The 17,003-nt window shown below is 33.9% G+C and overlaps 1 protein-coding gene across 7 annotated transcripts in view; it reads left to right on the forward strand.

The window, feature by feature from the left end:
- Positions 1 to 9,983, forward strand: part of GAB1 (GRB2 associated binding protein 1) — a 115,203-nt gene extending 105,220 nt beyond the window's left edge. For 2 of the 7 annotated variants that reach the window (XM_033134078.1, XM_033134084.1), the window contains exons 9-12: positions 1,151 to 1,244; positions 2,112 to 2,235; positions 4,297 to 4,419; positions 6,637 to 9,982. In XM_033134078.1, the coding sequence (XP_032989969.1) occupies positions 1,151 to 1,244; positions 2,112 to 2,235; positions 4,297 to 4,419; positions 6,637 to 6,795 (500 nt within the window). In that variant the 3' untranslated portion in view covers positions 6,796 to 9,982. Of the gene's footprint in view, positions 1 to 1,150; positions 1,245 to 2,111; positions 2,236 to 4,296; positions 4,420 to 6,636 lie in introns of all 7 variants that reach the window. The other 5 variants (XM_033134080.1, XM_033134079.1, XM_033134082.1 and 2 more) reach the window with 4 other exon arrangements.
- The last annotated feature ends 7,020 nt before the right edge of the window (positions 9,984 to 17,003 follow it).

The following is a 17,003-nucleotide window of genomic DNA, read 5'->3' on the forward strand; positions in this document are numbered from 1 at the left end:
TTCAGAAACTCACATTGAGTGTTTTGTATTTGAGTTGACAAAAATACTGCGTTAATAAGCCCCAGTGAATCTGCATAGTCCTTTAAAATGACCACCTGTTGTATAGTTCAATGGTAATTGCAACATAATTCATTAAAAGTACACACGATGGACAAAGACTAGAAGAAGGAAACCTGGAAAAATGAAAAAGTAATTTTAGAGTGGCAGAATGAAATGTAACTAAAACATTCACCTATATGTGTAAATAGTCTCCTAAAATATAATTAATATTGAAGAATAGTTAGTTCTTTGCTCATTTTTATTAATTTCTGAAAAAATGTTTCAGTTAAGAAAAGGGCTGAGAGCTCTGTGGTATGTACTAGCATAGTAGTTGTCTCCCGCAATAAGGAGGTAAATAAGCAAAGACCACCTATAAATAAATGCTAATATTCTTATTAGTATTTATTTTAATTTAATTTGGAAAAGGATATTGTTGGTTAAATTAGGCTAAAACTTTGAGGCAATTGTTTAATTCTGGCCTTTTCTCACATCTGAGTTTGAGTCGAAAGATATAATTAATGCTTTGTTTTATTTGTTTCCAGACTAGGCATGAATTAATTTAGAAGACTTAACCATTAATTCTTGTTTTGGTTTTTGGTTTTAGTAAAGTTTGTATTTAATACTTTATATTATTTTATATGTATAGTTATATAACTGATATTTCAATATTAAAGAATCAGAACATTTTTTACATAGAAGATTAAACCTGCGTATTTGAAGATAAAATTAGTAAAAAATGAAATAAGGAAATAATAAAGAGTATCTATATCAAGTAACTGTAAAGGAATCGGGTCACATCACTCTTTTTTATTCTCACTTAGTTTATATTCATAAAATATTTACTTAAATTAGCAAGCAACATATTGTAATAGAGCTTTAAGACTTTGAGTCAGCAATCATGAAGCATCTGATTTAGCTTCTACCACTAATTTTTTAGCTGTGTAACCTTGGGCAAATCACATCACATCCATGAACCTCGTTTCCTCTGTGAAACGAGCTGGTCTTAGGTATACTCGGGCTATAACTAATCAATAGAGATATGGAGAAAGGACCTTGTTTTGCTTTCCAAATTTCTGTATGCTAAAATCTGTTTTTCTCTCTTTTATTTCAGCCAAACCAGCACCTTTAGAAATAAAACCTTTACCAGAATGGGAAGAACTACAAGCCCCAGTTAGATCTCCCATCACTAGGAGTTTTGCTCGAGAGTAAGTCTTTGTTTAAACTATGTGGCTTGATTGTTCTTTATAATGGAAAATATTTATCACAGTGGTTCCCAAAGGATGGTGTGGGGAGCCCCAATGTTGGGGGTTCCATGAAGTCAAAACTATTTTCATGAAGATACTAATGCCATTTGCTTTTTCCACTCTTCTTCTCTCATGAATGTACACTGGAGTTTTTCAGAGTCTACATGATATTTGATGATACATTGAGACAGATAATACAATATATTTGTGTGCTCCTATGTTTAAAATTTTTTTCTACTATTCATAATATGGCAAATATCAATAGATAAACCCATGTAAACAAAAGTTCCTTGGGGTTCCTAATAATTTTTTAAAGTGTAAAGGGCTCATGAGGCTAGAAATTTCTAAGAACTGATCTGGAAAACATGGTACTTATTTAATCAAGATTTATTTAAATGTGATAGGGAAATGAATATATGAAGTTACAAACCTGTGTGGAATATGTATACTATGCTTCATGTATAATATGCTTCATGTGGAATATGCTTCATGTATAGATACAGCTAATTTTTTAATAAGAATTCTTAAATCTTTCTTTTTATATCTATCTGTGACTTTCTACTTAACCCTCAAATCACTAGCAATACTGTTTTCTTGTTCTATACAGGCAATTTGATGCCCTAAAATATACTTTTGCAATATAGCTATAAATATTGGTTGTGCATTTGAATGTGTACAATAAATTGTATTAGAGTAAATATGTATAATAAGTGATTGTAAACTTATGTGACTATTCCTGAAAGAATGTAAACTCTCATTTTTATTTTGGAAGTGAATTTAGAAGAATTTGTCAAGGTTTATGTTTGGAACGATTATTTCTGTCATTAGCTCCTCTAGGTTCCCCATGTCACCCCGACCGGACTCTGTGCACAGCACAACATCAAGCAGTGACTCTCACGACAGTGAAGAGAATTATGTCCCCATGAACCCAAACCTGTCCAGTGAAGACTCAGTATGTAAAGTCTTTATCTTTCCTCTCTCTTCCAGTCTATAAAATTTACTTTTACATCTTTCTTTATATACTTAAGGGAAAAAGATAAAAGAAAACTTTTTTAAGTGCTTTGTAAAAATAGCATCTTAAAGTCTACAAGTCTAATAAAGGGTCAAAGTGTAATATCAATATCTATAAAGTAGGTATAAATTAGTTACACGTGATAAAATTTTCCAGTTTTATTTCTTTTAAGAGATACTTGATTTTTGAAACAATCCAAGAAAATACCTTATACTGAACACTTCCTGTTCATTTATACAAAGATCCGAAGTCAAGCATTCATAAAGTGAACCTTAATGCGACTCCTGGAAATGCGAATGATGGTCCATTACGCAAGACAAATGTTGTTATATAACAGCAACAAAAAATATGTTCGATAATTTTACATGATTTTTAAAGAATTTTAGAAAAGTCACTGCTGTTGCTTTTATTTTATTTCATTTTATTTTTTAATTTGCAGAACACTCATAATAACTCCTAGAATCTTACGGTTTTTCTAAACTGTTTTGGGAAAGTACTGGGTGAAAGGCTAGAACAGTGAGACAGGCTGTTCCCAGTGGCAATTAGATAAAAAACAAATAGACTTCCATGTAGGGACAAAAATTTTACCAGTACTTAAAGACGAAAAATTTCCAGTTCTAGCAATAATTAGACAGAAAATGGTTTAACTAGCAATTCTGAGAAATTCTCTTTAGGAACAACTTATTGAGATGAAATGTATATATCATATGAACTCATGGATTCCTTTAATAGCCTTGCAATACTTTGAACAATTCTAGGTGTTTCCAGTTAGGGAAATTCTGGGTATGGGTTCTTGCATTGGTCACATTTGAATACAAAAAATTTTCACATACATGTACTCCTGCTTGATTTTTTATGTGAGAATGAAATTTGGAGTCATTCAGAGAAAAAAAATCAGTCTTTCCATGAATTAGAAAAAAAGGCAGCAGGGGAATGGCTATTTGTATTAATTAAACACCAAAACTTGCTTACGTTTTTTGTGCCCCACATGTTATTGTCAATAGTTTTTAATGTTTTATTAGCAGTAGTTGATACATTGAGTTTAAAAATCTGTTCCTATAAATAAGCCCATCACATTCAGTCATGCAGTTTGTTTACTGCATAAACATATTGCATACAGTATGTGGTATGTATGTATAGTAGACTGCACACATCCTGCATTTGTGAGTACTTGTAATCCAGACCATGTCCCGCTCACCAGCAGGTGGGCCCTGGCACAGAGCTGTGTCACCCCAGAGGGAGGAGCACCTTTTTTCTAATTCACAAAAAACCGGGCTATCAGCAGCCCTGCTTACATATGAGGGAATAAATAAACTCTGTTTTTCTAGCAATTGTCTTTTCCCTGAATCACAGCTTACTCCATTTAACCTGAACAAAAATTGCTGTTCACTTTCTTCCTTTTTCCTTTACCCTTTTTTTAGAGAGTAGTCCTTCTATTGTACAATTCCTATTAGGACAGAAGGGAAGACAGGAAATTAAGTGGTAAAAATTCCAGATGTTTGAAACAAAATAGATTTGTCAATCGAGTCGTCATTCATGGCCTTTGGTTAGCATACTTACTCTCAACTAATTTCAGTGGGAGAGTCTTTAAGTAAAATATAAAAGTTTTTTTGAAAATTTAATTTAAAAGCATCGAGTATAAGGATCTTGTAGTTAAAAAATGTCATTGAGTACAGATACCATTTTAATAATGTTCAAGTTGAGCTATCGCAACTAACTGGAGCTTGATGTCCCAGTCTTAGTTTGAACTTCTGAACTTAGTTTGAACTTAGTTTGACGTTTGAAACTACTTTTAGATTGCTCTAAACGCAGTTTTAATCAATTTTTTAAACATTACTTATTTTCTCCTAATCCTAAAAGGTTATTTAATTTTCTGAGCAGACATTTCTTCAAGCTATGTCCTCTTTCAATAAATATTTAGGCTTTAGTAGATGGCAAGTGAGATAAGCAATATGTCTCGTGAATAATTTGGCAGTTGATTTTGTTGTATTATACTTTCAGAATCTTTTTGGCAGTAACAGTCTTGATGGAGGAAGCAGCCCTATGATCAAGCCCAAAGGAGACAAACAAGTGGAATACCTCGATCTAGATTTAGATTCTGGGAAATCCACACCACCACGTAAGGTAAGTGAAACTTCATTCAATAAATACCATTAGATCACATTTTAACCCTGAAAAATCATATCTCTTTTGGGGGAATTTTATTAGTCTGTTTACGTTCATTAAAGTCTGTTGCCTGATGCTATTTCATAAATCACAAGTAACAAAGTTATGGAGACCAAGAAATTAATTTTTTTTCCTTTCTAATACTTTCAAAGTCATATAGTTTGTGCTGTTTTAGTGGTTACATTGCAATGCTTACTTAACAAATTCTAAAGTTGATTATCATCTTTACTGTCTTTCCAATGTTAGCTCAAATTACTCCCCTTCTGTCTTTTGTGCTATTTTTGTCCAAAATTTTAGTTTCTTTCCTCTAGTTAAATCCACAAATTAGACATTATTAGCAGTAGTATTCTTATTATATAGACAATATTTATTTACACTTCCCTGCATGATTGCCAATTTTTTTTTATTATTCCTCCTTGTATCTTAGACCTTTCTCTAAGCATTTTTCTTCCTCCCGAAATATATCCTTTAGAAGTTCCTTGGTGGAGGTATGTTAGTGGTAAATTCTTGGAATTTTGTTTAACTGACATGTCTTTATTTTACCATCATTCTTGAAAGAAGAGTTTGAGTTCATAATTCTTGATTGATAAGATGATACTACTCGCTATCTGGCTTCCATTGTTCCTGTTGAAAAGTATGCTGTCAATCTAATTACAATTCCTTTGTAGGTAATCTGGCTTTTCTGTCTGGCTGGTGGTATCATCTTTTCTGTATCTTTGGTATTCTGCAGGTTTACTACAATGTGTCTAGATATCTATAGATTTCCTTTTTTTTATCTTGCTTGGTGGAAGTTGTACTATTTTTATTTCTGGATTCGAATTTTTTATCAATTTTGGAAAAGTGTCATTATCTCTCTAAATATTACTTTTCCACTATTCTTTTTATTCTCTCCTTTGAGGTTTCTGATTAAACATTAGTTAGAATTTCTCATTCTATTTTTCGTACCTCTTACCACTCTTTCATGTTTTCTCTTAACTGTCTCTTTGTGCTTATTTGGATAATTTCTTCAGCTTTATCACCAAATTCACTAATTCTCAACTCTTCTGTTTAACCCATTTGTATAATTTTTAATTTCATTATTTTTTATTTCTAAAATGAATTTCTGCCTGGGGTTTTTTTGTTTGTGTTTTCAAATATGCTTAGCTGATTTGAATAGCTTCTTATTCCTTATTTTGTTCCTTTTAGTTTTATTTTTTGATTCCTTTAAACATATACATATATTTTTGCATATATATTTTATACAGTTTATGTAATGATTTCAATATCTGAAGTCCTTAGAGGTCTGAATCTGGGCTTATTGTTTTGCTAACTCACACTCTTGATGGCTTGCTTTCTTGTGTGGTTTATGCACTTTTATTGAGAATTCATTTTGCTGAGGCTATCTATGGGAATCTTGCAGACCTAAATTTTCTTCAGGCAGCATTTGCATTTGCTTCTGCTAGAAAGCAGGTGGTGCTACCACCCGAGAACCACCTCAGTTCCCTTCTGGGGCCCCTAGCATAACAGGACAGGGTCGGGTTCAGCATGTCCTCCCACCAGGGCCTCCTGAGTGCATTGCTGAGATTGACATTCACGTTAAACACAGCACTGCCTTGACCATTTAGCAGCTCTCTGTTCCCTCTGTTTCCCTTTCCTTGGGGATTTCCCCTACTTTTTAGTGAGCCCAGCAATGCATTAATAATTATATTTGTTTTAAGTTAGATAGTATCTAGTGGTAGTTCAGGAGTAAGAGGGGCCGTCAGCCTTTGTGACTTGCCATTATTGAAATAGTACTTTTCAAGAAACATTTCTTAACTCTGAAAGTAAGCACTGATATGTGTTCTCAGGACTTGAAAAGATTAAGCTTAATTTAAGCTAAAGGCTAAAGGGAGAAGCAAGTTGTGTATCTTAAAATGAACCAGGTGTCCGCTCTCACTACTTTGTAATAATTTCCTCTGTGATGGGGAGCATTAGTTTGAACTCTGATATATAATAATTTTACATTTAAGAAAAAACAGTGTGCAGTTAGGAGACGACATTGTTAAATTGAGGTAATGTTATTTTTTTGTGACCCAAACGAATTTCAAGAGTTATTCATAGTGCGAATGTGTCTGTGTTTTAAGACTGAATTTCACTCAGAAGCATTCCTTTATATGTGGAACTTTATGGGCGGTTTTTTTATTTGCTTTTTTTCAGCAAAAGAGCAGTGGCTCAGGAAGCAGTGTAGCAGATGAGAGAGTGGATTATGTTGTGGTTGACCAACAGAAGACCCTGGCTCTAAAGAGTACCCGAGAAGCCTGGACAGATGGGAGACAGTCCACAGAATCCGAAACACCAACCAAGAGTGTGAAATGAAAATAACGCTCTGCTGTGTCTGAACAAAAGAGAACTGAATTGTAAAGATAAGTCCTGTTTGACTGAAGATGACTTGACACTTCTACTCTAGGGTAGATCCTTAACTGAGTAGAGTTGAAGTCAAAGGACCTTTCAGACATAGTCAAGCAGTTTAGACTGTCAACGGTGCTTTGTGGTATCTGAACAATTCATAACGTGTAAATAATGTGGGGAAATGCTGTTGTTTAGCTCCCAGAGAAACATTTGTTCTGTAGTTAACACACTTGTAGTATTACTGTATTTATGCACTTTTTCATTTAAAACATTGGGGTATTCCCAAATGTACCTTAACACAATTCCTTTGGGAGTTCTTGTTTCTCCTCACACTACTCTCTATAACAATACTAAGTTAACTAAGCTACTTTTAGATTTGGAAATTACTCTTTAAACTGCAGTCTGATGTTAAGATGAAAAGTAGATTCACAATTTACCTTTCGATGTGAAACTTCAGGTGGTAATCGTTTAAAACCACAGAGTACAGTTGGAATCAATCATTCATTGCCTTCCAGGATGCTAAGGATAATATTCTAGGTATTAGGACATAGTTCTCTGACTCGTGCACAGTGAGTTCTCAGTGGTGGAACTTTATTGTATTTTGTTAATTACAGTGTTCTTGGTTCATTGAGTAAAGATTCTGCAGGGTAGGATCTTGCACCTTGGAAAGACTGAATAATTATACTATCAAGTAAGCCTGCAAATCACAGATGGCATGAGGTGATGATGTGCTCTCAGACTTGTTAACATGTATTACACTTTACATTATTTGTAAAACGTAGTTTATATAACTAATCAGGTACGTACCAGGCACTGATGTGCTAATACACTGATCAGGTTTAGACTGAGCTTTAGTTGTGTTCTTGCTAGTCCTAATATTTGGTTTCCAATGTGGAATTAATGACACAGTTGACATTCACTGTTAGTTACAGCAACATACTGTGATTTTTCATTAGACTGTAACTCAGATTTATTGCTCTGAGAACAATTCTGTCCTTTGACGCCATAGTGCCCTTTCTATGATTTTTTTAGACTTTACTTAATATTCTTCTTGGCCTTATATTTAAATCCCTATGCAATTAACATTTTATATCTGCATTTTTTTAAAAAACACATAGATGTTATATAAGGGATTCTCACGTGTAGCACCTGTTGGCTTTTCCAGTAAAAGAATTAAGGATTTTGTACTGTGATTTATACTCACTGCCCCAATTCAAGAAATATTGGAGCCTCGATATAATGTGAAATGTTATAGTCACGGGCCTCTTCCAACCAAATTTCTGAAACCACCAGAGGAATCGTATCATTCTGCTTCACTTATAACATGGTCCTGTGACACGGATATCAAGACGACAAATTATACTGAGGCTACAATTATACTGATCTGTCTTGGCTTTGCTACGTAATTTAGAAAACAGATATAGTTTGTTTGTTTGTTTGTTTGTTTTTAACTAAGTGACATGCAATCTTCTATGTATTGAATTGAGACCTACTAACAGTTTTTGGAGGGGGGCATAGAGATAGGAATGCCCATAGCTGAGGCATAACTCCTTCTATTCAGACCTCTGTTGCCTGAGTTACACAGATGTGCCGATTTCTGGCCTCCTGCCTACAGTACTGTGCCTAATCAATGTAATGGGTATATTTCCCCAGTCCACAAACTAAAAATGTTCATAACAAGACGAATTGTAGATTAGTAACAGTTGATGCTTTTAAATGTTTGCTTCTTTTTAAACAAAAACTAAAACCCAGACGTGAATTTTGAGGTGAATTTTTAAATAAAAAAGATTGTTTGAGTTTGGCGTGCGCAAGCTGTTTTATAATGAAACCACAAAATAAAATCTAAAATCATTGAACTGTGCCTAAACATTTAAAACACACAACACAGTTGATGTGTGACAATACTAAATTGTGTTATGTGGAGGATGAACATATTTTGAGATTTAGAACACAACACTGAATGTTTTATTAATTCAAAAATGGAAATCTTGTTTAAAGCTGACTATCAGAAGAGTGAAACTTTAAGTGTAATTTCTTCTTTACTACAAGTTACTCACCATTTTTTTAAGTTCCGCAGCACTGTAATTTGTAGAAATGTTCCCGTTGTACAAAGTAATTTGAGAATTGAAATGCATTAGGTGCAAAAGTAATTGTGGTTTAAAAGGTTAAAAATAAAGGCAAAAACTGCAATTACTTTTGCACCAACCTAATACTAAGTAGCTTGTTTCACACAATGAAATCACCTTTAATGTTGTATTAACAAATTAAAATAAAAGACAGTTTCTTATAGACCAGTATTTTCCAAACATTTTTTAGCACTAGGATCTTTTTTAAATAAAATTTTGTGTAACTCCAATACATAAAGCCTGAAAAGTTCATTTTATCAGTATAAATCTATTTTCAGTTCACATTTATATTTATTTATTTTAGTCCATTACTAAGAATAAGATCTCTGAATAACACAAATATAAAATTGGGGTTGTTGATAGTTGGTGAAAAACTTCAGCAGCCAATTTATTTTTATACCTTGTTTCATTTGTATATTATTAAGAAAATTTTGATTCACACAAACATAAGTAAGTGCAAACAATAACAGATTTTAAACACACATCTCAGGAGCTTTTTACTAATTAGAGATAGCCAAAGTTGTATTCCAAGGTTTATACAAAAATAACTTATCCTGGTTGTGGAAGTTAATACATAAGCAGTCTCCAGTATGGTAAAACCAAGGCATGTAACAAATTAGAATGTGCATTTTTATTAAGTTTTTTTAAATATGTACTTATAACAAAATTTGAATCAAACCCTTTTAATACCCCTAATGACGTCCAAGAAGCTGAGTTTTGGCCAGGCCTGGGTTGAAAACCACTGGTTATCGATGTAACAGTTATGTTATACATCAGAAGTCTTTTTCTCCCACTTGTTTGATGTTCTCTACCTTTTAGTCCTTATTTTGAAAAATTAAAATTTTATGAAGGTTTGAATACCAAAGCACAGTTCTGTTTTCAAAAATCAAAATTCAAACTTGAATAATATAAGCTATTTAACCCACAGAGGGTATCACTTAGTAAGCTATAAATGATAGTTTTATCTGCACTCTAGTTTGTACATTTCCATCTTTATTTCTATCAGTACTACATAAGCTACTGTGAGTGTTCTAGAGAATTCGATAAAGGTACTATGAGTGTGTGTGTATATATATATATATCATTATATTTGATCATAGACTAAATTTAATTTGATATAGGAAACTGCTATACTTATACATCAAGGTCTTAAGTAATAATTTCTTCTGTACTCTTTAATTAATGAGGGTCACAATCTTCATAAATTAATTTAAACTGGAATTGAACCCCAGTGTGTTTCTTTTTCTACTAGTGGGAAGTTGTCTACTTTACCCCTTTAGTGAAATCTGTATTTTTTATATTTTGTGAAAACGTCCCCAAACACTAAGAGTGCCTCTTTATTTGGACCATTAAAAGTATCGATATTAGTATTTTGAATCAGTACAAAGTCTTTAGAATTTTAGAAACAATGAAACAGGCCCATTCTTCATGTTACTCTCTTTGGGTCATTCTGCTAGGCCTTCTCCTCCGTTGACAGATAAGCAGCAGGTCCGTGACAGGGATTGTACATCTGACCAAATCAAGTGGATACACAGAGAAAGAAGAGAAAGACATATCCCAGGATAAGAGTGATTGTTCAAAACGTCTGGTATGTGTAAATCTGTATAAAACTTAAAATACTGAAAACTGAGATGAAAAGCCATGGTATAAATGAATATTATAGACATCATGGACTTGATGTAATGAAAAATCAATTGTCAGGTTGTGGAAATAATTGATTTTAGTCTGACTAAATATATAGTGCAGCTTGAAATAATTGAGTTTGTCTTTTCTTCCATAGACTTATCTTTCTTTAGGTTTAATATAGTATCTGTTATGAATTTCAACAAACTATTTAGCTTCTGCTTCCTTTACATAAAAACACATGGCTTTACATGAGTTCTTGTAACCTAAATCAATAGTTGATAATCATCCCAAATTTTAACAGGAAAATCTTACGTGTAAATTTTATTTCTCCCCTCTTGCACATCTTTTGTAAAGATCCAAATATAGATATTTTCTGTTACCAAATAAACTTTTCAAACAATTTGGTTTCAAGACCTAACTAGTCAATTTGGATACTGAAATTGTGAATCATATAGGACATATATATTTTCAACCCTGTCTTAGAGTCTTTCTAAATCAAAAATCCAACTCTGCCATTAACTATACTTTCCAGTCCTATAGGGTCACTTATTTTCTGCAGCAAAGATCTCACTAAATCATGCTAAAATACAGTAGTCACACTCTAACTAAATAGGAAAAGCTCCTGAAACTGTTGCCACACCCATATGCCCTTGTTTTTCCTCCATCTAGTCAGTGCTACCAGCCTTTGTTGAGTAAAAGGCCAATAAATAAGGGTCTGCGTGCAAGCTTTACCATCAGAAAATAAGTTTTATACATAAAACATGACTTGGAAAATGGTAGGTGGCTGGGCTTTTTCACTTCATGAGAGTTTTCAAACGTCTCCAGCACTTCATAAAACCCAAGAATTACTCTCAGTCAGTCCTTTGGCCTACTCAGCCCAGTGCTTTGAAGCTCTGACTCGCATTAAATCATATTTGAGAAGTTTGGGGAGGGGGAAGTTATCTTTGAAATCATCTGTCTTTCTGTCACCTTGTAAATAATGAATCTTTTAGACACACATAACTTCTTTGGGAAAAGAATCTTCTTTCTCTGATAGAGAAACACTTTTTGAATTATAGCTTTGAACGTTTTATGGAGAATAACTTGGCAATTTTGTGAATGTGTTTTTGCATATTTAAAAGCTGAGTCAGTGATGGGAGGCGTCTTACTATAGTAATTTTTCTGATGGGTAACGTTCCTTAGATTCCGTTTTAAGGTTACAGAAAATTATTTCCTTAATAAAAGAAATGAACACCTATAGAATGAAGTTTCTAAGATGTGTTTCTATACTTCATTAGACAGGATTTTATTACTGTTACTAGTGGTTATGTTGGTGATTAACTCTCAGCATAATGTTGCTCTGATTTTGTCCTAAATGATACCCAAAATATTTTGAATACTCAATGTGTGGGATGTATAGTGGTACAGAAAAGAAATAAAGTCCAATCCCTCAAAATAGCCTACCTCCTCAAAGATGGTATTGTGATGGATGAGGTGTCAACTTGGCTAGGCCGTCATGCCTGTGTGACAGTACCCGTGTGTGTGTTCAGACACTGGTCTACATGCTACGGTGACGGTATTCTGTAGATGTGACTAACATTTACAATTATTAGTTGACTTTAAGTGAGGCAGATCACCCTGTAATGTGGACAGGCATCTTCCAATCAAGGTTGAAGGCCTTAAGAGCAAAAACTGAGGTTTCTCACAGAAGAAAGAACTCTGCCTCAAGAATGTAATGTAGAATCCTGCCTGAATTTCCAGCCTGCTGGCCTGCCCTACAAATTTCAAATTTGCCAGCCCCCACAATTGTGGGAGCCAGTTCTTTAAAGTAAATCTCACCAATGGATGGATGGATGGATATAATAGGATGAATCAATCCTATTGGTCTATTTCTCTGGAGAACCCTGACTGATACAGGTATTCATTAATCTGAGTGCCTCTTACACATATACGAAGCAATGGTTTTGAGGTTTAATTTGAAATACATTGGCAGTCTCTACGCCAAAAATTTTTTCTCTCCTAAAAGTGTTGATGAATCTCTGAAGCCATATACAAATAATGAAACGTGTTTCCACTTCTGGTGGCCATAACTTTTTTGTCTTTCAGGAACCATTAAATTGGCCTCTCCGATGGAGGAAACGATATGCTAAAGAGGAACAGAAAGATTATTGTATTCTTGCTAGGTGGGGACAATATCCTATTAAGAACAGAATTTCATCAGCTGTCCCTGGGGTTGTTATCTAATTATCCCTGCTTTAAATTTCCCCTTGGTGTGTAAAACACATATCTTGTATACCGTGTTTCCCAGAAAATAAGACCTAGCCAGACAATCAGCTCTAATGCATCGTTTGGAGCAAAAATTAATAGAAGACCCAGTATTATAGTATAGTATTATATTATTATAAAGACCCAGTCTTATAGAAAATAAGACCGAGTCTTATATTAATTTTTGCTCCAAAAGATGCATTAGAGCTGATTGTCTGGCTAGGTCTTATTTTCGGGTAAACACGGTACCTCTGAAAGTATTTTTTAATCAACTTTGTAAAAACAATGAGTCTGGAGGTTGTTTATTCCAATCCTGAAACAAAGCAATAATTCTGGAATTCAGACTAAGAAGTGAGTACTGTTTTCTCAGGGTTTTATTCTAGTGGATGATGGTCTATTTAAAATTAACTCATTTGACTAGAGTAGCTGCTACATGTGTGACAATATCCTAGGTGCTGTGGGAAACAATGAAGAAACCTACATCTTTACAAATTAGTATGTGAAATAATAACAAACAATATGGGACAGTAAATAATTACTTCTGAGGTACCAGTGATGAGGTACTGAAGGAAAGAGTGTCAAAGTATTGTAGTTAAGGAAAGCTTCATAGCGGTGGAGACTGAGCTGGACTTTGGAGGATTGGCAAGAAAGAAAAAGGAAAAATAACATGAATTATTTATTAGTTTGCTATTAGTTGTATGGAAAAGTACAAAACAGGAGAAAAGAGGCAGAATACGGAGAGCTGTATATTGGGTAGACAGTTATAAATACTGTCTAATACTATATAACAAACCAAAATGTAACGGCTTAGAGAAAAAGAAGTCATGTATACTCATAGTTTCCATGGTTGGAAATGTAGGAGTGTCTTGGCAGGGCAGCTCTGGCCCAGAATTCTAATGAAATGACAGTCAAATCAGCTGATACTACTCATCTTAGGGGCTGCAGGATCTGTTTCCACTGCAATTTAGCCTGTGGCAGGCAAATGGGCAGGAGCCCTGTGTGCCTCTTCATGTGGGTTACTTCACAGAGCTGCTTGAATATGCTCCTGGCATGGTGGCCGGCTTCCCCCAAAGCTCGTGATCCCAGAGACCAGCCAGAAGCTTCAGTGCCACACACTGGCATCACTACTGTACTCTAGCGGTCATACGGTCCACTCCTGATTCATTGTGGAAGCAGAATTATGAGGCTATGAATGACCGGGAAGGCTCACAGGGAGCGTCCTACAGGCCAGCTATCCCAAAGGCAGAGTTGAGTGTTAAGACATGAGGTGCTATATATTCTGCACCCTCATGGTGCTATGAGCCCGTGATCCTGGCTTCAGTCATTGGTGTCTTTCCTGAACCCAGATTCCTGATTGTTCCTGTGTCTGGCAGTCTGTGGCAGTGTTCTGAGAATCATTTCTAAAGGCCCTTCACACCCATCAGAGATTGTAAAACTCATAATTTTTATATTAAATTCCTTTGTGTTTAAAATTATTGGAGTGGCTTAAGTCTGATAAAAATTGACACAGGCCAACCCTTCTGCATTCTGGAATATTTTATTTTCTTACTCTCATAAAACTGTAATTAAAGAAAATTTGGGGAGAAAGAAGAAAAATGCCCACAAACTGTGTTACTTCCCTATGTTGACTGAATATGCAGTTGTATTCTGTTTTTCGCACTGACCTCTGTCAAATATTCTCCCAGGTGTTAAGGATCTGAATTGTCATCTTTAAAAGCTGCATAATATTCCGTCAAGTATTTAAAAATACTCAGTGATAATATCCAACGCTGATACTGGTGTGGGGAGTAGAACACTATCAGGCTACCACTGGGAGCTTACATTGGTACGACGTTTTTAACAGCACTTGATCAATATAATCTTGAAGTCTTGATACTACTTAACCTTTAACACAGCAATTGTATTTCAAGGAATTAATCCTAAAGCATTAATCAAAGATATGTACAAAAATTTATCACCAAGGAGCTAGAAGCGTATCCAACAATGGAGGGTGCTTAAATTTTACGTACATGTGTATGTAGCCATTTATAATATAGAACAATAATCTTCAAGTGCGGTTCTCCAACAGGAGAGACCTCTGAAACAAAAGGGAAGCCAAGTATTTGGGAGATCCAAACCCCTTTCAGCTTACTTTAATTAGGGAACCTCCACTTTTTCCACACTGGAAGATAATTGTAAGATTTTATTTGAAAAATTAGGTTTCACTACATGAAACAGTTGTAAGTGTTGCAATAAAAGAATATGTGATGTCAAGCTTTTTTAAAAGCATGTGAAAATTCAGGCTATACAACTAAATATAGTATAATCCTATGTTTGCATGTAACTAACAGGATTAACATGGCAGGAATTACTACAGATATTACAGAGATTAAAATTATAAAAAAAAAGGTATGGACAACAGGCCAATAAATTTGAAAATTACATAAAATGAACAAATTGGTAGAAAAAGACAACTGAAAACAATTTGAATAGTTCTAATATCAAATAAAATGAATTTTATAATTAAACACCTTTTCACAAAGAAAACAGCTCAGATAAAATCAAGGAATTCTAGCAAACACTTAAGAAATACATAATGCCAATCTTACACAAGTAGGAATGCAAGGTAATACGCCGAATCAATAAAAAAGAAGAAAAAAAATTGCATGATCATCTCAACTGATGCAGAATATTGGTGATAAATGTCAACATCTTTGCATGATTCAAAAAACAAAACTCAACAATATGAAGTAAAAAGTGAGATTTGTCACAAAAAAAAAGAATATCTATTTCAAAAATCTATCAGCAAACCTGACACTTAGTGGTGAAATATGGCAACTTTCTCTTTGAAACCTAAAACAAAACTAGTATGTCCAGGATTACCACTTCATTATTGTACTGAGGGACCCAGCCAGTGAGAAGTATAATATTTGCACATAATAAAACTGTAATTACTCACAGATATGATTATGTGCATAGAAAATCCAAACAAATTTACAGGTTAAAGATTGCTAGAGACAGTCAATATGCAAAAATTAATTGTAGATTTATGTACCCACAACAATTTGAATATGAAATGTTTTTAAAAGATGGAAATTGAGATAGCATCAAAAATATTAAATATTTAGGAATATATTTAAGATAAGATGTACAAAACCTCTGCTGTAAAATATTGTTAAGAAACAATAAATAAAACAAAAATGAAGGGAGGAATATACAATGTGCCTGGACTGAGTAAAGCAGTAAAGATACCGCGTTTTCCCCAAAGTAATTGTTAAATTCAATGCAACGTTATTTAAAATCTCAGGAGATTTTCATTTGTTTTTAATGCACGCTAAAAGTTGATTCTTAAATAGATGTAGAAGTGCAAAGGACCAAGAATAACCAAACACGCTTGAGAAAAACAAGGATGGAACATGTACTATACAAAAGTGATTTATTATAAAGATATAGCAATTAATGCAGTGTAATATTTGGTACAAGGAATGAAAAATACACCAATGGAACTCAAGAAAGAACAAAAACAGAACAACACGCATATGCGCACTTGATTTATGACAAGGTAGCTTTGCAAAGCAGTGGTAAAGTAATATTTTTTAATAAATTGTGGTGGACAAACCACCACATATATAAAGAACATTGACTTCTAATTCACATCATAAACAAATACCAATTCCCAGTAACCTGTAGACATTGTGAAAGGCAAAACAATAACAAAGTTAATCTAGGAGAATTTTATCATGATTGGAGTAAAAAGATTTCTTAGGACAATTCAAAACAGGAATTCGTCAAAAAAGAAATGATTGATAGATAGAATTACATCAAGATTAGGAATATCTGTTCATCAATAGACACTACTAAGAGTCAAAGGCAAAATAACACGGTGGGTTATATCTGCAACCCATATAATTGACAAAGGCTTTATAACCTAAATATATTTAGAACTCCTACAGATCAATTAGAAAAATTCAGGAATCCGAAAGAGGAGGAGGAAGATAGAAATGAAGATTGAAATGAATGTAGTTTTCACAAAAACGAATTTCCTAGTAATGAGGAAATGCAAATTAAAACCACAATATCATATTAGGGAAAATCCACCAGAATGATTAAAATTAAAAAGACTGCCAATACCATATGTTTGTTGGCAAGGATGTGTAGCAACAGTTATTCTCATACAGTGCTAGTGGGAGTTCAAACAAC

The sequence above is a fragment of the Rhinolophus ferrumequinum genome, chromosome 18, assembly GCF_004115265.2.
Source record: "Rhinolophus ferrumequinum isolate MPI-CBG mRhiFer1 chromosome 18, mRhiFer1_v1.p, whole genome shotgun sequence".
NCBI lineage: Eukaryota > Metazoa > Chordata > Mammalia > Chiroptera > Rhinolophidae > Rhinolophus > Rhinolophus ferrumequinum.